A 26,083-nucleotide genomic window follows, 5' to 3' on the forward strand; every position below is an offset into this window, starting at 1 on the left:
ATCTATCTATCTATCTATCTATCTATCTTCTATGCTGCCCAATCCCGAAGGACTCAGGCTGGCTTACAACAGTATAAAAATTACAAAGGCAATAAAAAGAAGTCAAATATAACAACTAAACTATAAAATCTTAATTAAAAACCACAATCCATTAGCATGCATACATAACATTCATACAATACAGCCATGATCGTTGTTAAATTCATGGGCCCCAGGTCTGCCGGCAAAGTTTAGGTCTTCGTGGCCTTAAGGAAACATAGTGGGGTGGGAGCACTATGGACCTCGGGAGGGGAGTTGGTTCCATAGATTCGGGGCAGCCACAGGGAAGGCCCTCCCCCGTGGTCCCGCCAACCTGCATTGATTGGTTGACGAGACCTAGAGGAAGCCGACTCTGTGTGCTCTTATTGGTCTTTCGGAGGTATGTGGCAGGAGACGGTCCCGGAAATAGTCTGACCCTGAGCCATGACCAACACCAAATTGGAACATTGCTACAATGTTGCCCCTATTCCTTCTTTTCTCTAGATGGCCATGCCCCATTCCTACAACCATTCTTCATGTCTTTTACTCTCCAGGCCCTTAATCGTGTTAAATGTCATATGATCCTGGCTGTTTTTTTCAATCTAGAAGACCCTCCAATCAGGCCAGGTTTTTCTCAGTGACAACGATGGACAAACCAACATTTTTTAACACCCTTTAACAACTTCCCTTATGTACCATTCTTTGTTGATTATCCACATTTCTTGAGGTGCAACGGCAGAATCCTGATGAGTAATTATCTTATAAAATTATTTTCATTTTCAGAATGAAAAAAAAATGGAATGCTTTGATAGTCCCAACATGCTGATCGCATATCTGCCAAGATTGCCTAACACTCAAAATAAAAATAAAATGATCAACAAAAATGACTCATTTCAAATCTATTCCTCCATCACCAAACCAGGCTGAAATCCAGAAGTTTAGGATTTCTAATCATCCTGAAAAGTAACATTCCTGACCCTATTACTGACCCATGTGAAATTACACACATATTTTTTTCTGCTCTCCAACAGCCAACAGAGTCAACACATTAAAAAAATAACATTTAGAAGAAATCAACCTATTAGTGGTACAACCTACATTGTACTGTAAATGTAATTCTTTAATAATCCAGTCTAGATGTGTTGGATATTATAGGAGTGCAGCCATCATCACAATCATCTATTTGTAGCTACTGTCCTGATATTTTCACCCACACTTGAGGCTGGATATGTACAATTACAGCTGTGTTTCTCAACCTCTGGAAATTTAAGATGAGCAGACTCCAACTCTCAGAATTCCCCAGCCAGGTTTGCTGGTTGGGGAATTCTGGGAGTTGAAGTCCACCCATCTTAGCATTTCAGAGGTTGAGAAATTAGTTTAGTTTATTTAGATTAGTTTATTTAGATTTGTATGCCGCCCCTCTCCGAAGACTCGGGGCGGCTAACAACAATAAAAAAACAATGTAACAAATCTAATATTAAAAAGTAATCTAAAAAACCCCAGTTTAAGAGACCAATCATACCAACAAACATACCATGTATAAATTCTATAAACCTAGGGGAAAGGGAGAAAAATTTTTCAATTCCCCTATGCCTGACAACAGAGGTGGGTTTTAAGGAGCTTGCGAGAGGCAAGGAGGGTGGAATTAGATCATTCATATGGTCCATTTCAGGTCACTTTGGATTGGATCCTGTGCTCTCCATAGAGCAGTGTTTTTCAACCAGTGTGCCGTGGCACACTAGTGTGCCGCAAGACATGGTCAGGTGTGCCGTGAAGAAGGAAGCTCAGGTTCCAGTTTTGCAACTTTTTGCTAAGAGAGAGAGAGAGAGAAAGAAAGAGTGCAAGAGAAAGAAAGCAAGAGAGAGAGAGAAAGAAAGAAAGAGTGCAAGAGAAAGAAAGCAAGAGAGAGAAAGAGAGAGAGAGAAAGAAAGAAAGAAAGAGTGCAAGAGAAAGAAAGCAAGAGAGAGAGAGAGAAAGAGAGAGAGAGAAAGAAAGAAAGAAAGAGTGCAAGAGAAAGCAAGCAAGAGAGAGAGAGAAAAGGAGAGGGAGAGAGAGAGAAATGAGCAAAAAGGGGAGGAAAAAAGAGAAAGGAGAAAATGATTGAGGCAGAGAATGAGAGGAAAGAGAGAGAAACAAAAGAGAGAGAGAAGTGACTCTTGATTTAAAGCATATGATAAAAAGCACCCAAAGAATAAGAGAGAGAAAAACCCCAGCCCTCACTTGGTTTTGGAAATGGTTCAAGAGTGTATATATACACACACACACACACACAAGGGGGGAGGAGACAGGGATGGAAAAAGAGAGGAGAGTGTCTTAGAGTGTCATTTTGTGTCATTTTGGTTGGTGGTGTGCCCCAGGGTTTTGTAAATGTAAAAAATGTGCCGCGGCTCAAAAAAGGTTGAAAATCACTGCCATAGAGTGAATGGATAATATAGTCTGTCACAACCGTCAAATATTCCCAGCTTTCCATTTGTCAAACTTAATGAAGCAACAGGACTCAAAGACAAGAGGTCAACTGAAAGCTGGATGTTTGGAAGATGATTCTAACTTGGACCAAATGAATACTTCTGCTGCTGTTCTCATTTGCTTCCACGAAACCGACATTTGTTTCCAAAGATTATTTCAAAGGAGAAGAATTTTGGTGAAATCCTCCTGGGAAGGACACGATGTTCTTGCACTGATTTAGGGATGAGGTCTCTCTTTTGTAATTCTCTTCCCTGCACCTACCAGAACACACACATACACCCTGCCTTCCTCCACTTCCATCCATTCCCCAGAGAAAGTCAAGGTCAAGGAAGACAAAGTCAAGTTAGCACATGGGAGATATCAGGGAGGCTTCAGAGTGACAGAACCCCAGAATGTCTCTCCCAAGACTGGAAGCTTTTCACATATCCTTCCATGATGACAACATCTCCATACTTGAGGACAACAAATTGTTTTCTATGTACAACAGTTGAGAATCTGCCTAATGGGCTTGTCCAACGGGGAAGGGATTTCACTCTCATAACTTCAGTGTATAAGGAGGTTCCAGGTATCATCCATTGTATCTCCAAACAAATATGGAAGGGACATGCTTGACGTTCCAGAGCAAAGACCACCAGTGTAGACCAACCTTTCTGGACCTCCAAAAATGTAGATTTCAGTTTCCAGCATTCTCCATAATGACCATAACTATAACATCTAATCCAACATCTAGAAGGTCACTACGTATAATTCTGAACAGAGATTGAGTAGGAATCCAAATAATATGGATTGTGCTGTTCTCCTGTGGGATCCAGGTTGAGAAATCCATGGTGGAAAGTTCATTTATATTTACTTTTACCAAAAGTCTGGCTTGACTTAAAGGGTTTTTTTTCTTTTTCTTTTTTTGATGAGCTTTCAATTTACCTTCCCCAACCTATCTCTGTCCAGAAACGAGTGCCCCCCATCCCGAAACTGCCGGTCGCTCTGGCCAATGAGAATTTTGTAATCAGCAATCTCACACAACTGGAAGGCATTATGTTTGGGTAGGAAGATGGTGTGTGTGCAATTTATTAACTTTTTCATGCCCTCTCTAATTTGTGGCTTTTTGCGGATTTATAAAGGGATTTATCTTTACTTGGGTGGTTTGATTGTTGTTGTCATTGGCACAAGCTGCCTGGAGCACATTTTCTTTGTGAGTAAAAAGGGCTACAGGTCTTCTAATAAACAAATTAACTAACGAAAAACACATAAAGCAACTCTTATAATCAAGGGAAGAGAGGTTTTCAAGCAAAACTGAGCCACGGCTCTTAACCGAAAATGCCTTTTTAATCCCGACATTGTTTGTTGTTGGTTTTAAATCTGTTTCTTTTCTTTCCCCACTCAAGAAAACTCATTATTTTAAGCAACAACGATTCCCTCCCACCTCAAAACAGGTCCAAATACAGACTAGAAATGCAAGGGATCCCGTAATCATCTGAGACCAAATAAACTCCACAGGTATTCCTGAATCCGATTTCCTTGACCTTTCAAACTAGAACAATTCCTGTTATCCTGCAAATCCTGCTCCCCACTTCCTTGGCAAGGTTGTTCCCACACTTAAGAAAAACACAGGAAGATCTAAGGAAACTTATGGGGAAACAGAGAAGACAAAGCACAGGATCTGAAAATAGAAATGGAGCCCATACATTTCCTTTACATATGGCAGCTGACTCCAGACTTCTGCGAAATCTTTGGGGCCATGTGCTTTTTCCATTCCCTATGCACCAAACCAAAAAAAAAGGTGTAGGGGGGGGGGCGAATGGAACTTGGGACTGTTTCATTATCAGCAAAGAGCTTCCAACCCTCTTGTTTTCTTTGCCCATTAACGAATGTTTGGAAAATTATAAAACCCCATTTGCAAAACCAAAACGTTTGCTGATTTAGCTGCACAACAAGACCTCTTCACATCCCTTTTGTTCCATCAAGGAATTGGGTGTTGCTTGGCCTAGTGTGAGGGGCAGCAGAGGAATTAAAACAAAAACAAAACGTACAATCGGATTGCATAAAGTTTTGTGGAGGAAGAAACAGATGGGCTGCATCCCCTGCATGAAAAAAAATAAGAAATTCTGAGCCAGCCGCCATTTTGACTTTCCATTGTTCTGAACAATGCGCCTGGTTTCCACCCCACTCCACGCTGAGAGCCTTTCAGTGCCGATCCCCCGAGGCTCCTGGGACTGACCCGATAGCCATTGTACTCTCAAAAGGAAACATGGGAGAGGGCAAACATAAAATCCATCCTGTTTTATGGCCCTTAAACGTCATTAAAATAACACCAATTTAATCCAGGACAGTAAAGATGATTAACCCCTCCATGTTTCTCTCATATTAAACATTACCGTTTTGAAAGGGATGAGATGGGATGGGATGGGATGGAATAGAATAGAATAGAATAGGTGGGATGGGATAGAATAGAATAGAATAGAATAGAATAGAATAGATGGGATGGGATAGAATAGAATAGAATAGAATAGAATAGGTGGGATGGGATGGGATGGGATGAAATAGAATAGAATAGAATAGAATAGAATAGGTGGGATGGGATGGGATAGAATAGAATAGAATAGAATAGGTGGGATGGGATGGAATAAAAAGTCTGATGGCAGAAAAAGACCTCATGGTCCATCTAGTCTGCCCTTATACTATTTTCTGTATTTTATCTTAGGATGGATATATGTTTATCCCAGGCATGTTGAAATTCAGTGACTGTGGATTTATCTACCATATCTGCTGGAAGTTTGTTCCAAGGATCTACTACTTTTTAAGTAAAATAATATTTTCTCATGTTGCTTTTGATCTTTCCCCCAACTAACTTCAGATTGTGTCCCCTTGTTCTTGTGTTCACTTTCCTATTAAAAACACTTCCCTCCTGGACCTCATTTAACCCTTTAACATATTTAAATGTTTCGATCATTTCCCCCCTTTTCCTTCTGTCCTCCAGACTATACAGATTGAGTTCATTAAGTCTTTCCTGATACGTTTTATGCTTAAGGATGAGATAGGATAGAATAGAATAGAATAGAATAGAATAGAATAGAATAGAATAGAATAGAATAGAATAGAATTCTTTATTGGCCAAGTGTCATTGGACGCACAAGGAATTTGTTTTCGGTGCAGATGCTCTCAGGGTCCATAAAAGAAAAGATTCATTTGTCAAGAATCATAAGGTGCAACATTTAATGATAGTCTGGGTACAAATAAGCAATCAGGAAACAATCAATATTAATATAAATTGTAAGGATGCACGTAGCAAGTTACAATCACATATCATAAGAGGGAGGGGATGGGTGATAGGAACAATGAGGAAAGTAATAGTAAAGCAGCCTTAGTGAATAGTTTGACAGTGGTGAGGGAATTATTTGTTTAGCAGAGTGATGGCGTACGGGAAAAAACTGTTCCTGTGTCTAGTTGTCTTGGTGTGCAGTGCTCTGTAGTGACATTTTGAGGGTCCAGGATGTGAGGGGTCCAGGATGTGAGGGGTCACTAAATATCTTCACAGCCCTCTTTTTGACTCGTGCAGTATACAGGTCCTCAATGGAACGAAGGTTGGCAGCCATTGTTTTTTCTGCAGTTCTGATTCTCCTCTGAAGTCTGTGTCGGTCTTGTTGGGTTGCAGAACTGAACAATACAGTTATAGAGGTGCAGATGACAGACTCAATGATTCCTCTGCAGGAGTGAGTTGCTATTGTCTTCTCTTGGGGTGTTTTTTCGAAGTTTGGTCAAGTTCAATCAAGATTTTCAAGATCAGGCAAGTGCTGAGGTCTCTTGGACGTTGAACTTAGCTGATGGTGACTCCATGGGCACATTCGGTAACTTTTTTTGGCAACAATACAGAAGTCTGCCATTGGAATCCCCAGATGGCTCCTAACCCTGCTTAGCACCCAAATCCAGATAAAACTGTCAAAATCTGCCAGATGCTTTAAATCAGTGTAAAGTCCAAAACTTATTATTTTATTTATTTATTTATTTATTTATTTATTTATTTATTTATTTATTTATTTATTTATTTATTTATTTAGTCCAATACGCAATACATATAGAAGAGAATAGACATGTAATAATACATATAAAGAAAAGGATAGAAGAAAATATATAAAAATAGAGGAGACGATATATGAAAGGAAGAAAATATATATGATATATGAGATAAAAGAGACACAATTGGACAGGGGATGAAAGGCACACTGGTGCACTTATGTACGCCCCTTACTGACCTCTTAGGAACCTGGAGAAGTCAATCGTGGATAGTCTAAGGGAGAAATGTTGGGGATTAGGGGTTGACACTATTGAGTCCGGTAATGAGTTCCACGCTTCGACAGCTCGATTGCTAAAGTCATATTTTTCACAGTCAAGTTTGGAGCGGTTAATATTAAGTTTGAATCTGTAGCGTGCTCTTGTGTTGTTGCGGTTGAAGCTGAAGTAGTCATTGACAGGCGGGATGTTGCAGCATATGATCTTGTGGCAATACTTAGATCGTGTTTTAGGCGTCGTAGTTCTAACTTCATGAAACTTCATGAATCTTCCACAAGAGCTTGGAGAATGCTTGGATTAGATGCAAGGGGCTTTTGACTTTGCATTATTTGATGGAAATGCTTTCTGTCTCTTCCCAGACTCGTGTTAATGGATTTAGGAAAAGGGAACCCAAAGATACTTCAGACACGTGTAGCCAGATACAAAGTACAGCTTTGGACAAGTAGGGTAGCTCTCCCACAAAGGCAATTCCTTTTGCCATCCATCTGATGCACAAAGCAGGGTCATTCAAAACCTCACACCTTTTGTAAGTGTTGCATAGAACACACATAAGGGACGGGGCTTCCATTATGCAGCGAGGGTCACCATCTGGAGTACTTTTATCCTTCCATGGATCCCCTGACTCATTTTACTTTTATTTATTTTTATTTATTTTTATTTATTCATTTGTCCAATACACAATACATATGGAAGAGAATAGACATGAAGTAGTATATATAAAGATAATATGTAAAAATAGAGGAGAAGATATATGGAAGGAAGAAAATATATATGATATATGAGATAAAGGAAAGACAATTGGACAGGGGACGAAAGGCACACTAGTGCACTTATGTACGCCCCTTACTGACCTCTTAGGAACCTGGAGAGGTCAATCATGGATAGTCTAAGGGAGAAATGTTGGGGGTTAGGGGGTTGACACTACAGAGTCCGGTAATGAGTTCCACGCTTCAACAACTCGATTGCTAAAGTCATATTTTTTACAGTCAAGTTTGGAGTGGTTAATATTAAGTTTGAATCTGTTGCGTGCTCTTGTGTTGTTGCGGTTGAAGCTGAAGTAGTCTTTGACCGGTAGGACGTTGCAGCATATGATTTTGTGGGTAATACTTAAATCATGTTTTAGGCGCCGTAGTTCTAAGCTTTCTAGACTTCATCATCGCCATCACCCGTCTCCTCCCACGAATGACCGTATGACTGAAACTTTGTGGCTTGTATCCTTACAATTTATATTGACTGGTTCCTACTACATTTGGATTGCTTATTTGACCCCTATGACAATCATTAAGTGTTGCACCTCCTGATTCATGATGAATGTATCTTTTCTTTTATGCACACTGAGAGTATAGGCACCAAGACAAATTCCTTGTGTGTCCAATCACACTTGGACAACAAAGCTATTCTATTCTATTCTTTCCTACTCTTCATTACCATGACAACAGAATGTGAATGACATATATTGTTTGCATTTCTTTGCAATTTCATTCAGCTTTACTTAATAAGTAAACAATGCTCAGTTAACTATGCCAGGGATCATTAAATCTTTACCTGAAAGAAAATCCCTCACACAGGAAAAAGAAAAATACTGTAGAATTAAACATTCAGAAGAAGCGATCAACCAAAGATGATTTAAGATGATTTGGGGGGAGCAGGTCTGTGTGATCTGGAGTGAAATATCATATATCCAATCCAACCCCAAGACTTGTGATCTTCAAGGGGAGATTGGACTGCCACCTGTCTCAGGTAGTGAGTGGGGGGTTGGAAGAAAGAAAGAAGCAAGAAAGAAAGCGAGAGCTAGAGTGAGAGAGGAAGAAAGCAAGAGAAAGAGAGATAAATGATGGAAAAAAGGGGAGAAAAAAAATTGAGAAAATGATTGAGGCAGAGAATGACAGGAAAGAGAGAGAAACCAAGAGAGAAGTGACTCTTGATTTAAAGCATATGGTAAAAGCACTTAAATAATAACAGAGAAAAAAAACCCAGCCCTCACCTGTTTTTATTAATAATTATGTTTTTGGTTTTGCTGGTTGTTTTAGTTTTAATAGTTTTGTTTTGTTTTATTATTAATTTCTTTTAATAAAAAAGAAAGGATTTATTATTCATTCATTCATTTATTTATTTATTTATTTATTTGTTTGTTTATTTATACTTCTATGCCACTCAGTCCCAAGGGGACTGCCGCTCAGACATTATACTTTTCCGCCCACCCCGAAAAAAATTAGAGGGAACACTGGGTTGGACTAGATGACCTACAAGGTCCCTCCCAACTCTAATAATAAATCTAAAATCAACCAATCCAGCCAGCCAGCCATTCATCCACCCAATGACTTCTAACCTACATCTTCTGAAGGACCATAAGGAGAGAGTTACTAGATCTAACTCAATATTTTCCCTGCAAAGGCAATCCAGCAGCAGGTCCAGAGCCACCTCGTAAATTTCCCAGGCTGAGAGGGATTAAGGAAATTCTCTGAATCTCACTTCTCGACATCACAAGTTTCTCTCTCGGTACTGAATTTCAGAAATAGGTATCCTGCAAAGCATCACTACAAATGCAAACACTATAGGATTGTTCCTAGAATCCTGTGCCTATATAAAGCTTTTTAATTATTTAATTAACTATTTAATTTAATTTAATTTATTCTGGAACAAACACTGATTTCATCTCCAGTAACTTGACTTATCCAGCTCTGTTGGGGTCGTCCTCTCACTGAACGTAGTTTTCCCCAGCTGCCTATTTAACTTTAACAACTGGCACCTCCAATTGTTTGTTTTCCCTCCCTTCCCTCCCTCCCTCCTTCGTTTCATGCCATGCGTTTCGCACTGTGATCCTGCCTGGGTTTCACAGATGATACCTATGTTGCTGTGTCTGCCTTTTGGCTAAGAGCGGGGATAAAAATATCTCGTGGGCTTTGAATCACCCAGCCCGTCTGACTTGACTTTGACATCTTGTCTTTTCGTTGTAATAAAAAAAAGAAGAAACTGGATTGGAGACCTCGTCCCACATGAAAATATCTCCGGATGATTCATTCCACCGTTCTGCCTGATCCTGCCCTGCTTGGCGCAGTCTCCTCTCTCGGCGAAGCTTTCTCAGTCAACAAGCGCTGATGCAAAGCGGCATTGGCCGATCACGATCTGAACTGACAAATTGTTTCTTTTCTCTCTTTGCTTAGCAGACGAATAAATAAGGAATGAGACTACAATAGGGCTGTGCAAAGCATCGCGAAGCACGTTAGTCGCAGCCGGTTTCATTTCATTTTTCTCCCGTGTCCTCCCCCCCATTCCAGGTCCCATTTATTGATTGGTTTATCTTACGGTATCCTATTTATTAGGGTGTGTTTATAAATAACTCAAGGGGGTCAAAATATTCACTTTGGACAACAACAACCCTGTTAGGTAGGCTGGGCTGAGAGAGAGAGTGACTAGTTCACGATCACATATCTTTCCTGCTTTCCTGCCTAATGTTCTGTTGGGCTCTCTGGTACACTCCTCCCAAAAATTCACAGGTACAAATTTCAGACACACCCACGTTTGAAAATTCAAAACAATGTTCTTTATAATGAAAATTCACTTAAACTAAGCCCTCTTTTGGTATAGCAAAGAGCACTGGTCTCCAAACAACCTGGTAATTTGTACAAGTCCCTTATCAGTTCTGTGATACTTAGCTTGCAGCTGTGAGACAATTCACAGTCCTTCTTCTTTCACAAAACACACTTTGCTCTGGTTTAGTTTCAAAGCGGGGAAAAATCAGCACACAAAAGGTCAAAGTCAGTAAAGCAGTCACGAAACACAACGATCAGATAATCCTCCACAATGGCCAAACCCACAGGCTGCTATTTATAGCAGCCTCACTAATTACCACAGCCCCACCCAACCACAGGTGGCCTCATTTTCTTTGATAATAATCTCTCAGTTGTTGTTGCCTATGCATCGCTCTCCGCATGCGTGGCTGTATCATTAATTCTTGTTCTGAATCCAAGGAGGAGCTAGATAATTGATCTCCTTCTGAGCTGTCTGCCACACTCTCCTCCTCCCTGTCACTCATGTCTTCTTGGTCAGAGGAGCCTCCATCAGCAGATTCCACCGGGGGCAAAACAGGCCTGCAGCATGTGGATGTCTCCCTCACATCCACAGTCCTTGGGGCAGGAGCTGAGCCAGAGCTAACCACAACACCTAAGACGGGACTAGAATTCACCACCACCTGCCGATCGACCCATGTCTAGCTTTTGTGCCTAAGGCGGGACCAGAACTCACAGCTTTCGGGTGATTGGCCCAAAGTCACCCAACCAGTGTTCATGGCTAAGGCAGGATTAGACCTCACTTCTTTGTTTCTTGCCTGGTGGCCTCACCACCAGACCCTTGATGTGGAACCTACAGCATGGGTGCCACAGGTGGCATGCAGAGCCTTATCGAAGGGCATGAAAGGTGCTGCCTTATCTCAGCTCCAGCACACGTGTGTGCTCTGACCAGCTGACCTTCAACCCTGGGGGAGGCCCTCTTTCATACCCCAGAGGCTGCAGGGAAGCCTTCTGACCGCTCCAGAGTGCAAAAAATGGGCAAGCCAGAAGTTTGCTTTCCCGCTGGCCCATTTTTCACCACACTCAAACTTCAGAAATCCAGAGGCTTCATTGAAGCCTGTGCACATATGGGGAGGGGCAGGGTGGTGTGGGGCAGTTATGTGCATGCTGGGGGGGGGGAGGAAGTGCAAGGGTTGTGTCTATGGCACGGGGGAAAACACAGACCCTTTTGGCACCCGAACCCAAAAAAGTTCATCCTCACCGCACTAGACCCAAATGGTCCCTTACTAGATGTGGATATGAAACTGGTGTGTTTTCTGATGCCCACAAGACTGCATTTGCAGTGTAATAAACTTTGCTTTTCTGTAAGTGCCACGGCCCCACTACGTAGTTTTCACCTCTGCCCTTGTGCTTTGGTGGGCGGGGCATTCTGGGAGTTGGCCCACGTATCTTTCTGTCTTTCTTTCTGTCTTTCTTTCTTTCATTCATTCATTCATTCATTCATTCTTTCATTCATTCATTCATTCTTTCTTTCTTTCTTTCTCTTTCTTTCTTTCATTCATTCATTCATTCTTTCTTTCTTTCTTTCTTTCATTCTTTCTTTCTTTCTTTCTTTCTTTCTTTCTTACTTACTTACTTACTTACTTACTTACTTACTTACTTACTTACTTATTTAATTTGTATGCCGCCCCTCTCCATAGACTCAGGGCGGCTCACAGCAATAGTAGAACACAATGTAAAATACAAATCTAATATTTAAAAATTTAAAAACCCGTAATTAAAAAACATATGCACAACATACCATACACAAATTATATAGGCCTGGGGAAGATGTCTCAATTCCCCCATGCCTGATGGCAGAGGTGGGTTTTAAGAAGTTTACGAAAGGCAAGGACGGTGGGGGCAATCCTAATCTCCGGGGAGAGCTGGTTCCAGAGGGTCAGGGCCACCACAGAGAAGGCTCTTCCTCTGGGTCCCGCCAGCTGACATTGTTTAGTCGACGAGACTTGGAGAAGGCCAACTCTGTGGGACCAAACCGGTCGCTGGGATTCGTGCGGCAGAAGGTGGTCCTGGAGATATTCTGGTCCGATGCCATGAAGGGCTTTATAAGTCATAACCAACACTTTGAATTGTGATCTTAAAACAGCCAAGCTTGAGAAACAGGCATCGGGTGCGATCCTTTGCAATGTGGGGAAATAATTAAACTATTTTTGACAGGCGTCTATCCAGAAGATTCATAACATTTCCAGAAATGGAATACCTATTTACCACCCCTGCAATTATGTAACTGTGTTTTATGAAAGTTTTGCAAAAAAAAATTGGCAATTACTTCCACTTTTGGGCAAAACTGCACCCCTAGCAAAGGATCGGTCCACTTAAGCTCATAAAATTGGCTTTGCTGACTGACCTGCTTTATGACCATCGCAACTGACGACTGAGATAGGCAGACTCTGTTATGGTCTTCATGCAAGGCATGAAATATTTGTGCTGTGACGAAAGAATCTGTTTGCAAGGAAACCACGTTAGTTACAGCCCAGCACATCAATTCGTTGGCAAAATCACTTTCCTTTGATGAGCTGCATCCCACAAACCCTCTTTATATAAACAAAGTTCTTTCCCTGCTTCTGGTTACTGGTGATGATGGGTTACTTTTGTATTGACTGGGGCCATTTTTTTATTTTTTTTTTTGCGAAATTCCTTTTCCCCCATCTAATGAATTGCACAATTAAATTCCAGATGGACAAGCTGTAGAAAGCGGTTGTGTGAATTGGCCACACAAGTTGGAAAGAGCTTCTGGCTGATCTTCAAACGGACTTTATTCCCTTATTTCAAAATGAAGAAGAGCCCAGCCAAGCCTATCTGTTCTCCATCCTTAAATGCCCTCTGGACAGAAATATGGCATATAAATCATAATAAAACTTTAAATAACCATCTCACTGAATCCAAGTTGAATGCAATGGGGAGTTAATCAGGCTACAGGGGAAAAAATAGTTTTTTCTTCCATCTGAAATCCTGGAAAGCTTTTGCTTCAGCGAAGGACTAATACTCAGTTCCAAATATCGGTATGGAAGAATCTCAGAAGAATTTTTTTTATGTATGTATGTATGTATGTATGTATGTATGTATGTATGTATGTAGTTAGTTAGTTAGTTAGTTAGTTAGTTAGTTAGTTAGTTAGTTAGTTAGTCCAATACACACAATGAGAGTTTTAGTGGGTATATATATATTAATTTTAATATTAATTAATTAATTTTCAAATTCAGCAAAAAACCATGTGACATATATAATTAATTAATTAATTAATTAATTTTAAAATTCCAGCTAAAAAAACATTTGACACATACAGAATATAGTTGTCGGCTATAAATATATTAACTGCCTTGAAATGGTCCTGGGTTGGGCCTAGAGGCAAAAAGGAGCTGTGATGTTCCTTCAATATACCAGGGTGATCCGACATAAAAAAACATATAGCCCCTCACTGGTACAGAGCTGGAAGAGATTAGGTCTGATAGCTCAACTGCTAATTCTCTACCTTACAAGGCAGAGTCCACCAGATCAAATCCCAGTAAGGAAGGGTGTGGCTAGCTGATGAGGCCAGAACAAGGCCGAAATGGGACCATCCTAGTCTCCCTTAATTTTAAAATTCCAGCTAAAAAAACATTTGACACACACACACACACACACACACACACATATACATATACAGTGTTCCCTCGATTTTAGCGGGTTCGAACTTCGCGGAACGTCTCTATCACGGTTTTTCAAAAATATTAATTAAAAAATACTTCGCGGTTTTTCCCCCATACCACGGTTTTTCCCGCCCGATGATGTCATATGTCATTGCCAAACTTTCATCTGCTTTTAAAAAACATTTTTTTAATAAACTTTAATAAATAAACATGGTGAGCAATAATCTAAATGGTTGCTAGGGGAATGGGAAATTGTAATTTAGGGGTTTAAAGTGTTAAGGGAAAGTTTGTGATACTGTTCATAGCCAAAAATAGTGTATTTACTTCCGCATCTCTACTTCGTGGAAATTCGACTTTCGCGGGCGGTCTCGGAATGCATCCCCCGCGAAAATCGAGGGAACACTGTATACACATAGTAAAATACATGATGAAGGTTATAGAGGAGATACTCATAGTAAAATATATCTATGAAAGAATAAAAAAGAAGATATAGTAATAGAACATATCAATGAAAGAATAGAAGAAGAGATATAGGAATAGTAGAAAGGTATAGGAGATATAGGAGAGCAATAGGACAGGGGACACAGTGCACTTGTACTGTGGTTCCAGGCTGGTTTGCTAGCTAGGCAACCATTGCTAAAGCTAACCACTAGGCAGTTTCATCTGGTGATTAAAATGCTAGGAGGTGGTGAATTCTAGTCCTGCCTTAAAAATGAAAACCATCTAGCTGGCTTTAGCCAAGAGATGGCGAGTTCTAGTCCTGTCTCAGTTATGAAAGCTGGCTTGGTGATTTGGGGCCATTCACTCATTCTCAGCCCAACCTATTTCAAAGGGTTGTTTTTATGAGGAAAACAGGAAGAAGGCATATAGGTAGTCTTTGACCCATTGAACTGTTTTTTCACTCTCCCAGGATTCAGGAAAGCCTCCTCAAGCCTAAGGGTGACAAAAAAATGGCCCAACGGGCCAACCGTACGTTTCCCTGTGGGACCATTTTTCAGCATCCTCTTCAGGAGGCTTTCCTGAAAACCTGGGGGCGGCAAAAAGAGGTTCAGGAGGCTTTCATGGGGAGAGTGAAAATGGCCAAAAATCACCTGGCCAGCATGTGCGTGCGCACTAGAGCGGACATAAGGCAACGCCTCATGTGCTGGGAAGGGCTACCAAAAATTTTACTACCCCACTGTGGCCGTGGCTAACGTAGGACGCCCTGCATTTTCTTTCAACATCTTTCAGTGCAAATTGGGTGCTCTGGGGTGGAGCTCTAATTTCGCTACCCCACTGCGTTCCCACCCCCCTGGTCCGGGCAGCAACCCACCCCTGCTCATGTGCCCTCAGATATGACTCTGCATGCCACCTATGGCACATGTTCACAATCTCTGACCTATATTATATGTGTTCACTGCCTTGAGTTAATAGATAAACAAACAAACAAACAAGCAAGCAATTTGGTTATTTATTTATTTATTAGATTTGTATGCCGCCCCTCTCCGTAGACTCGGGGTGGCTCACAGCAATAATAAAGACAATGTAAAAACAAATCTAATAATTTAAAAAACACTAAAAACCCCATTATTAAAAGCAAACATACACACAAACATACCATGTATAAACTGTATAGGCCCGGGGAGATGTCTCAGTTCCCCCATGCCTGACGGCAGAGGTGGGTTTTAAGAAATTTACGAAAGGCAAGGAGGGTGGGGGCAATTCTAATTTCCAGGGGGAGCTGGTTCCAGAGGGTCGGGGCCACCACAGAGAAGGCTCTTCCCCTGGGTTCCGCCAAACGACATTGTTTAGTCGATGGGACTCGGAGAAGGCCAACTCTGTGGGAAATAACTGGTCGCTGGGATTCGTGTGGCAGAAGGCAGTCCCGGAGATATTCTGGTCCGATGCCATTAGTTAGTTAGTTAGTTAGTTAGTTAGTTAGTTAGTTAGTTAGTTAGTTACTTACTTACTTACTTACTTACTTACTTACTTAATTAATTACTTACTTATTACTTACTTACTTACTTACTTTTTCAATTACTTAGTTACTTAGTTAGAATCCTATGTCTAGAAAGCTTAGAACTACGACGCCTAAAAAACAATCTAAGTATTGCCCACAAAATCATATGCTGCAACGTCCTGCCTGTCAATGACTACTTCAGCTTCAACCGCAACAACACAAGAGCACGCAACAAATTCAAACTTAATATTAATCGCTCCAAGCTTGACTGTAAAAAATATGACTTTAGCAATCGAGTTGTCGAAGCATGGAACTCATTACCGGACTCAGTAGTGTCAAACCCCTAACCCCCAACATTTCTCCCTTAGACTATCCACGATTGATCTCTCCAGGTTCCTAACAGGTCAGTAAGGGGCGTACACTAGTGTGCCTTTCATCCCCTGTCCAATTGTCTCTCCTTATCTCATATATCATATATATTTTCTTCCTTTCATATATCTTCTCCTCTATTTTTATATATTTTATTCTATCCTTTTCTTTATATATATTACTACATGTCTATTCTCTACTATATGTATTGCGTATTGGACTGACTGACTGACTGACTGACTGACTGACTGAATGAATGAATAATTAATTAATTAATTAATTAATTAATCAGAGCACAGCAACCAAAATTCCTTAGGGAACAAAAATCCATGCTTGCGATCTGATCTCATCCAATCAGGGACTGGGAAGAAAATAGATTTGAGCTTTTCTCTCTTGCAGCTTTAATGGTGAACAAAGCTGCAGCCTGATGGAACCGATGTTGCACTTTTTGGAGTTTTTCCCCCTCGGACTCTCCCCAAATCACACCATCGCCACAAAACTGTTTCTAGGAGGAATTGCCACCTAGTGGACTCTTCAGGCATTGACCTGTACATGCCCGCTCTGTTCAGCTTGGCATCCAAAAAAGGGGGGGGGGAGAGGGATGATAATTGGAACCATCCCTAGAAAAATCCCAACCAATTAAGTTGACAGCATTTTTGAAATAGTTCTGTCTCCAAAGGAAACCGAACTGAACTCTGCAGCAGTTCAACTCTAGGCTGAAGAATTCCCTCGAGACCCTCACCCAGCCCAGCCCAGGGAAGCAGCCTTTCGGCTCGGGGTCCCCCAAACCTTTGAGCTTAATGGGCTGCACGCTTGTCTACAGACTGAGATGCAACCAGTTAGGCTGATCGTCAGCACCTCACGTAAAGGAGGTCTAGCCTGGATTTTACTTCTCCACGTGGAGATGTTCTGCCCGGAGCTCATAAACCAGGGAATGTTCTTCCCCTTCAGTGCTGTTTCTCAAGCTCGCCCATTTTAAGATGTGTGGACACAAAGTTGTCAAGCTGAAGAAATATCATATTTTAACGAGAAAACCCTTTTCCAACAACATTGTGAACGCCCAAGACAAGCTTGTTCAAGAGTTTCCATCTCTGGAAGAGGCATCCCAGGTTCAAAACCTCCAGATGCCTCTTCCCTTCCTGGCTTCAAAGCAGCTTTCCAAAGAAGTTCATTTCCATGTTCTGGTTGGTAACCGTCGCATGTTGATGATTTATCATGAAATCAGCTATGAATCATTAACCGTATATTTGCTCTCCCTGCCCTATCACGGGCCCATCAACTTCCACTGAAGAACCTGGGGGTGCCATGAGCAGAACCTACTATTGAGATCTCGCCTCGGTTCGGTTGTCTTGCGTTCAAGCGCATTTGTTGGACACAGCCTATTCAATCTCCAATGGATCTGTGCAAATTTAGGAAATGGGTTGCTTCCATAGCTGCAAAGTGGTGGCCAAGATTTAAGGCTTCTCGAGCAGGTCCACAAGAAGAAGAAAGACGGCAGTCAGTGTGGGGATGGGCGAGATAGGAAAAACAGACAGACATGGGGGCACCAGCTGGACTTTTTTGGCCAAGCCTTACAGACACACCTAACTATGCTGGGGGGTGGGTTTTACCCCTATTATACATGAATGGGAAAATATTTAAATGATTACACTGCTCAAAAATAAAAAATAAAGGGAACCCTCAAATAACACATCCTAGATCTGAATGAATGAAATATTCTCATTGAATACTTTGTTCTATACAAGGTTGAATGTGCACCACAGGTGAAACTGATTGTCAACCAGTGTTGCTTTCTAAGTGAACAGTTTGATTTCACAGAAGTTTGATTTCACAGAAGTTTGATTTACTTGGAGTTATATGGTGTTGTTTAACTGTTCCTTTTGTTTTTTTGAGCAGTGTAATAACATGGATTCTTCTGTATCTTGACAAGGTCCATCTCTTTCTTTCTCTCCTTCCTTCCCTCCCTCTCTCACCTAATAATCCTTTATCATCTTATAACTACAATAATCCTGTAAGGTGAATTGGTTAGAGAGAAAGAAAATGATTGCCTCAAAGTCATTCATATAGCTTTCCTCACTACAGCAGGACTAAAACTCAGCATCTCCCAGTTCCCAGCCCGATTCTTTAACCACTACACAAACCATCTATACCGTTTTAAATAATATAATGTAATGTAATTAATACAATACAATACAATAAATACAATACAATACAATACCATATAAAACATAATACCCAATCTAGCCATGTAAATTAGGATTAGAGAGAGAATATGTGCCAATATGCTTACATAGATTTACATAGAAGATTGACGGCAGAAAAATACCTCCTGGTCCATCTAGTCTGCCCTTATACTATTTCCTGTATTTTATCTTAGGATGGATACATGTTTATCCCAGGCTTGGATATATGTTTACCCTCAAGCCTCAAGCATTTGTGCACATTTTGCTTGACCTGCAAAAGATCCAAATTTCCAGCTGAAAGGAAGAGACAACAGGAGAGGCATCTTCACCCACTGAAGATCTTATAAGACAGGTGGTGTCTCCAGAGAGGCACAATATTAGGAGAAGGAGTCAAATAGTCTGGACCGAAACAAGGCAGTTATGATTTTAAAAAGGCAAGAAATTCCATCTTCAGTTTTGGGATTAATCATTTTGTTTGAGTGACACATATTTTTTAAAGAGTAGACTGTGACGGTCAACCCAGCAAGGCAACCTTATTCGGGACCCAACGGAACGAATAGGGATGGCAGACAGAGAAAAGTTCATATGAGCTGAAAAGACGAAATCCAGGTGATTTTTAGAAAGAGAAAGAAACAAAAGCTTTTGGGGTGCAGCAAAACAACCAAACTAGGAATCCTTACTTTATGTTGCAGAACACTAGAAAGAAAACTTCACTACATCAAGCATAGAATTCATCTCAGCCAAGATACCAACTAACAACTCCTTCCAAATTTTTAGCTGCCCTGGACTGGTCTCCTGTCAAGTCAACCCTAGTTCCCACCAGCTCCGTATTTGCAGATAACACAATTTTCAAACTTACAGGCACAGTTTCAGCATCAGGCCATAAGCAGATGCCAGAAGCTAGACTTTGAACCTCAATTCCTCAGCTATCCACCTATGAAAGCTGCCTTCTACAGCTTTCATTGACCTATGATGGCGGACTCTTCTCATTGACAAATGCCTCTCCAAGATTCCAGGTAGAACGAGGCCCTATCAAGACTTCCAAAATTATTCACTCTGTGAGAAGCAAAATTTGGGTGGACGAATTTCTCTGTGTTTAGCCAGGAGATCTCTTAGAAGTCCTCAAGAAGGAAATTCTTTGAACTTCTTTCTGAAACTCTCTCTTGAGATTGAAGGAAGGTAGAAGATGACCACCAGCCTCAAGACTCTGCCAATTTCTCCTAAATAACTGTCAGATGACCACACAGCAAAGGTTTCATTTTTCTCCAAAATTCTATCCTCCTTTCGGAAAAACTTTGAAAGCAAAGTGCCTTTTAGTCAGATTGAGTGAGAATTAGTGCAGGGAAAATAAAACATACTTCCTTTACCCATTCTCTATTTTTTATGCCTCTTTTATGCCTATTTTTTATGCCTCTACCAATGGACAAATCCCCAAATTCTGGATTCATAAAAGCACCAGCAACAGTGAGGAAAGACAAATGTACTGAATAGTTAGCTACTAGTTTCATCTCACAGAGAGTATATAGCCAGGGTGTGCAACCTTAGCAACATTAAGACTTGTGGACTTCAACTCCCAGAATTCCCCAGCCGTTTATGTTGAGCCGGGAATTCTAGGAGTTGAAGTCCACAAGTCTTAAAGCTGCCAAGGTTGGGATACAGTTTGACCCCTGGGCATGCTTTGAGTCAAGCTGAAACCTAGAGCTGGGAAAGAGAGGAGGCACCAAGGGTGGTGGCCGTTACCAAAGTTCCTGAGTCCCAGGGCTGCTCCAGGCTCAGAGCTGGCTAGGCTCTTTGGAGAGACTTTCATGGGCTCAGGAGCGAGGGGCATCCCCCACCCCCAAGGATGCTGAGCCGCTCAGGTGGGTGGCAGGCAGGGGAAAACTTCCCAGCTGCAGCAAAGGGCCCCGGGAACTCCAGTCCACGACGCCCCAAAACCTGGGAGGCTGCGGGCGAGTTGCAAGAGCGGGAAAGAGGGCACCGGCTTACCTTGGAGCACCAGCAGGGAGCAAAGGGCCGCGGAGATCGCCAGCCGGGCACTCATGTTCTGGGGCGGCCCAGCCCAGGGCGGCCTCTCGGGCACCGGAGAAGTGGCCAAGGGGGCGAGCGCGGGGCTGGGGCGGAAGAGGGTCCAGAGCCGAGGGCGCCGGTCGGAGCTGGCCGCGCAAAGGGCTCCCCGCCTTCTTTCCCGAGGCTGCCCACGAAGTGCCCCGGTCCTTCCTCCGGGCTCTCCGACGGGGCTCCTCCCGGGCTAGCAGGTGTCACTAGGGCCGGAGGAGGCAGCGGCCGCCCGGGGAGGCTCAGGGCGGGGGTGGACAAGCAGGGCGGCCGGGAGCAAGCGGGGGACGCTGCCTCTGCGCCAACTTTCTCAGCAACTCTCGAAAGTCTCAGGATGGGGCTTATAAGCGGCGCCTGGGGGGGGGGGAGGAAGCGACGGAGGCGGCCGGGCGCTGCGCTGCCTTCCGCGGGAGACCGGCCGGGCCCCGTCACTTCCACACACACCCCGGGCCCCCTCCCTCCCGGCCGGGCTGGATTGTCCCGGGGAGGCTGGAGGGGGGAAGCGGAGGAGGAAGGCGAGGCGTCAGCGCGTCCTCCGGAGAGGATCACGTCCCTGACTTTCTTTCCTTCTCCCTCTTTCGCTCTCTTTCCTTCTCTTTCTCTTTTTTGCCTTCTCTTTCCCCCCTCTCTCTTTCTCTCTCTTTCCTTCCCTCTTTCCCTTCCCTCTCTCTCTCCCGGGGCCTTTTCTTGGGGCCCCTTTGCCCTCCCCCGCAAACGCGTCCCTTTGCACACTCGCTCGCAGCCACCGGCACCCGCCCGCGTGCAAGGCAGCTTTTGCGCGGGTTGGACAGGCGGGGCCGGCAAATCGATTACCGGTAGAAGCCGGGAGAAGAAGGGAAAGGAGGAGGAGGCGTTGTGGCCTAGTGGTTACGGCTTTGGAACAAACAGGCAACGTCTCTTTCTAGAACATTAGAATAACGGAGTTGAGACCTTGGAGGTCATCTGGACCAACTGGCTGCACAAGCAGGAGAGTCCTGGACTTACAACGGTTCACTTGGTGATGTCTGAAAGTTACAAGTGCTTGGGACCGTTTCTCACCCCTGTGACCATCGCAGCCTCCCCGGTCACAGGAGTTACATTCGGATGCTTGACCAGGGCTTCACATTCGTGACGGTTGCAACGTCCCAGGGTCCTGTGATCCCCGTCTGGCAAGCAAAGGCCAAGGGGACACCCACCCTGTCACACACGGAACAGCTGCAGTGATTCACTGGACAAGGGTGGTGAGAAAAACTGACTGAAGAAATTCCTCATTTAACAACAGAAGTTTGGGCACAATTCTTGTCATAAGTCAAAGACTGCCTGTACTGTATACCAGGCAAGTGGCTGTCCAGTCTCTTCTTAAGTCTCCAAAAATGGAGCACCCGCAACTTCTGAAGGCCAGCCCTCCCACTGGTGGATAGCTCCCTCTCCCCCTCTCTCATCTATCTACCAGTATGTATGTACATACGTACGTACGTACGTATGTATCTATCTATCTATCTATCTATCTATCTATCATTTATACCTATCTATATATATATATATCTATCATGTCTAAAGACCTAACATCAAAAACATCATCAAAAAAGCACAACAAAGAATGTTCCTTCTGCGCCAGCTCAGGAAGCTCAAACTGCCCAAGATATAGTTCTACAGAGGAATCACTGAGTCTGTCATCTGCACCTCTATAACTGTCTGGTTTGGTGCTGCAACCCATAATAATAATAATAATAATAATAATAATAATAATAATAATAATAATAATAATAATAATATATTAGATTTGTATGCTGCCCTTCTCCGAAAACAATGGCTGCCCACCTGCTTTCCCTTGAGGACCTGTGTACTGTAGGAGTCAAAAAGAGGGCCGTGAAAATATTGACTGACCCCTTGCATCCTGGACATAAACTGTTTCAACTCCTACCCTCAAAACATCGCTACAGAGCACTGCACACCAAGACAACTAGACACAAGAACAGTTTTTTTTCCCAAATGCCATCACTCTACTAAACAAATAATTCCCTCAACACTGTCAAACTATTTACTACGTCTGCACTTCTATTTCTACTAGTTTTTTCTCATCATTGCTATCACCCTTTTCCTCCCACTTAGGTCTGTACGACTGCAACTTATTGCAGTCATTAATAATGATTGTTTCTTCATTGCTTATTTGACCCCTATGACAATCATTAAGTGTTGTATCACATGATTCTTCACAAATGTACCTTTTTTGTTTATGTACACTGAGAGCATATGCACCAAGACAAATTCCAATCACACTTGCCAATAAAGAATTCTATTCTATTCTATATCTATCTTCTCTCTCTCCCTCCCTCCCTCCCTCCCTCCCTCCCTCTCTCTCTCTCTCTGTATTATCTATTATGTCTGTGTGTTTGTCTGTCCCCCCCATACTTGCAGACAATCCTGCCTGAGTGCTCCTCTGGTCAGAGTGTGTGGTGTCACACCCAGATTTTAAAATCTAAAGGAACATTGGTGACACCCACAACTTTTTCATCTGCTGATTTATGGAAATAGCCTGCCTTTTCCCCAAAGAACTCAAGATGGAGCCAACGGCTTCTTCACCAGGTTTTTTCCTACTAAGAACCATGGATGGATGCATGGATGGATGCATGGATGGATTTTGTAGGTAGAGAAAGATTATACACAAGTCATAGATAGATTGAAGATATATGATATAGATTACAGATAATGATGGATAGAAGATAGATAGGGGGTAGAGAGAGAGAGAAATGGGTAGATAGATGATAGATAGATAGATAGATAGATAGATAGACAGACAGACAGACAGACAGACAGACAGACAGACAGACAGACAGACAGACAATGATAGACAGACAGACAATGATAGACAGACAAGATAGGGATAGGGATAGGGATAGAGAGAGATAAAGATAAATAGCTAGATCTTGATAAATATATGTTAAAATATTATAGAATATAGAATATAGATAGGTAGAGAGATAAAGAAATAGAAAGACAGATGTAGAGATAGATGATACAGAAGATTGCATGATAGATAGACAGACAGACAGACAGACAGACAGACAGAGTGATAGACAGACAGGATAGAGATAGAGTAGAAAATAAATAGCTAGATCTGGATAAATGTAATAAATATATAAAATATAATAAAAGATAGAGATTATATGTTATAATATGCCACCAAATTTTATGCTATATAGAGTGAATTTTATGCTATATTTAGTGAAGGGTTAAATTTCATCAAGGAAAAAAAGGATAAAATAGAAAAAAATAAAATAGTAATTTTATTTATCAATGTAAACTAAATGTGAATATTTGCTGTGTAAGGGTGACATTCAACTTCATGCTGGCAAGTAAATAAGATGCACTTTCCTCCCTCTGGCAAAGTTTCCTTAACTGTATATAACTGGGGGCCTTTTCTTTTTTCCATACCATTTTCCCCCTTTGTGGTCCCCAAATCTATAAAACAGAACATCAACATTATTGCAGGGCAAGTTTACCAAAACAACATCTGAATGAACCTGGGAGAAGAGAACTTGCCTAATATGTGAAATCTCATTTCCATTTCTCCACGGATCTGGGCCTGGATGTTATATTGCCTTTGTTGCAACACCTCTCAGGAAAAACAGAAGAAGGTGATGTCAATTCCAACCATGCCAGCTTTGTGTGCCTGCAGTGAAAACCGGGCAACAATTATTCATTTAGGGAAGTTATATTGCTAATCTGCTTTATACAAGATAATCCTAGGTGTCTCATGACAACTTTCCATAAAAACAACAATAGAAAACCCATATAAATCTCCATGGACAAGCTATTCCAGAGGGAGGGGTGTCCAGAGAAGGCTCTCTTTTTAGACCCCAACATTTGGACTTCTTTAACCAATGGAATACAAATATGTGGTCCCTGCTTGCCCAGGAATGACAGCAGAAAAAGACCTCCTGGCCCATCTAGTCTGCCCTAATGCTATTTCCTGTATTTTATCTTAGGGTGGATCTATATTTATCCCAGGCATGTTTAAATTCAGTGACTGTGGATTTACCAACCACGTCTGCTGGAAGTTTGTTCCAAGCATCTACTACTCTTTCAGTCAAATAATATTTTCCCACATGGCTTCTGATCTTTCCCCCAGCTAACCTCAGATTGTGCCCCCTTGTTCTTGGGTTCACTTTCCTATTAAAAAACCTTCCCTCCTGAACCTTATTTAACCCTTTCACATATTTAAATGTTTCGATCATGTCCCCCCCTTTCCCTTCTATCCTCCAGACTATACAGATTGAGTTCATGAAGTCTTTCCTGATAAGTTTTAAGCTTAAGACCTTCCACCATTTTTGTAGCCTGCCTTTGGACCCGTTCAATTTTATCCATAAATCTTTTTGAGGTCTCCAGAACAGAACGCAGTATTATTTTCCAAATGTGGTCTCACCAGCGCTCTATACAGCGGGATCACAATCTCCCTGTTCCTGCTTGTTATACCTCTAGCCATGCAGCCAAGCATTCTACTTGCTTTCCCTGACCACACTGTTCACCCATTTTGAGACTGTCAGAAATCATGACCCCTCAATCTTTCTCTTCTGAAGTTTTTGCTAGCACAGAACTGCCAATACAATACTCTGATTGAGGATTCATGTAATTTCAAACAGTCATAAACAAACTTATATTGTTGTAAGCCGCCCTGAGTCCTACGGGATTGGGTGGCATAGAAGTCAGTCAAACTAACTAACTAACTAACTAACTAACTAACTAACTAACTAACTAACTAACTAACTAACTATATTGTTAGTCAAGGACTTGCTGTAATAGTCTTCTTCACCCTCAGGACCGTCCCACCTTTTCTCCCTGTAGAGGAGCAATTAATGCAAAAAAGACAAAAAAAGAGGGGCAGAATTGTTGTGCCATGTAGCAATTCCACCTCAGACCTGGGCATCCAGCCTATTAAAATGAAACTCTGACTAAATAATTTCTAGGTGGGGAGAGCGACTTCTTTAAATTTAATTTCATTGTCATTATGAGTGAGTCCAAAAGTAATGGAACGGTGAAATGAATTGCTGTAGGGACTCCTGCTTGAGTGGGGGAGGGGAGGGTTGGACTAGATCAGTGTTTTTCAACCAGTGTGCCGTGGCACACTAGTGTGCCGCGAGACATGGTCAGGTGTGCCGCGAAGCTCAGAGAAAGAAAACAAGAGAGAGAGAAAGAAAGAGAGAGAGAGAGAGAAAGAGAAAGCAAGCAAGAGAGAAAGAAAACAAGAGAGAAAGCAAGCAAGAGATAGAAAGTAAGAAAGAGAGAGAGAGAGAAAGAAAGAAAGAAAGAGCTAAAGAGAACAAGAGAGAAAGAAAGCAAGAGAGAGCAAGAGAGAGCAAGAAAGAGAGAGAGAGAGAGAGAAAGAGGGAGGGAAGGTGGGAGAGAGAAAAACATAAAGGGGGTAGGGAGGGAGAGAGAAAGAGAGCAAAAAAGAGGAAAGAAGTAAGAGAGAAAGAAAGAGGGATGGAGAGAGAGAAAAAAGGAAGGGAGAGAAAGAGGGATAGATAAATAGAGCAAAAGGGAGGAAGAGAGAGAATTTTTTTGTCCAATATTTTTTTAGGCCCCCCCCCA

At 42.1% G+C, this 26,083-nt stretch overlaps 1 protein-coding gene across 3 annotated transcripts in view; it reads right to left on the reverse strand.

Annotated features, from left to right (window-relative positions):
• Positions 1-20,827, reverse strand: part of LOC139171439 (vascular endothelial growth factor receptor kdr-like) — a 211,897-nt gene extending 191,070 nt beyond the window's left edge. For 2 of the 3 annotated variants that reach the window (XM_070759673.1, XM_070759674.1), the window contains exon 1: positions 20,444-20,582. In XM_070759673.1, coding sequence (XP_070615774.1) covers positions 20,444-20,498 — 55 coding nt within the window. In that variant the 5' untranslated portion in view covers positions 20,499-20,582. Of the gene's footprint in view, positions 1-20,443 lie in introns of all 3 variants that reach the window. The other variant, XM_070759672.1, reaches the window with a different exon arrangement.
• Positions 20,828-26,083: the final 5,256 nt, after the last annotated feature.

This window comes from Erythrolamprus reginae, chromosome 8 (genome assembly GCF_031021105.1).
Source record: "Erythrolamprus reginae isolate rEryReg1 chromosome 8, rEryReg1.hap1, whole genome shotgun sequence".
Taxonomy (NCBI): Eukaryota; Metazoa; Chordata; class Lepidosauria; order Squamata; family Dipsadidae; genus Erythrolamprus; species Erythrolamprus reginae.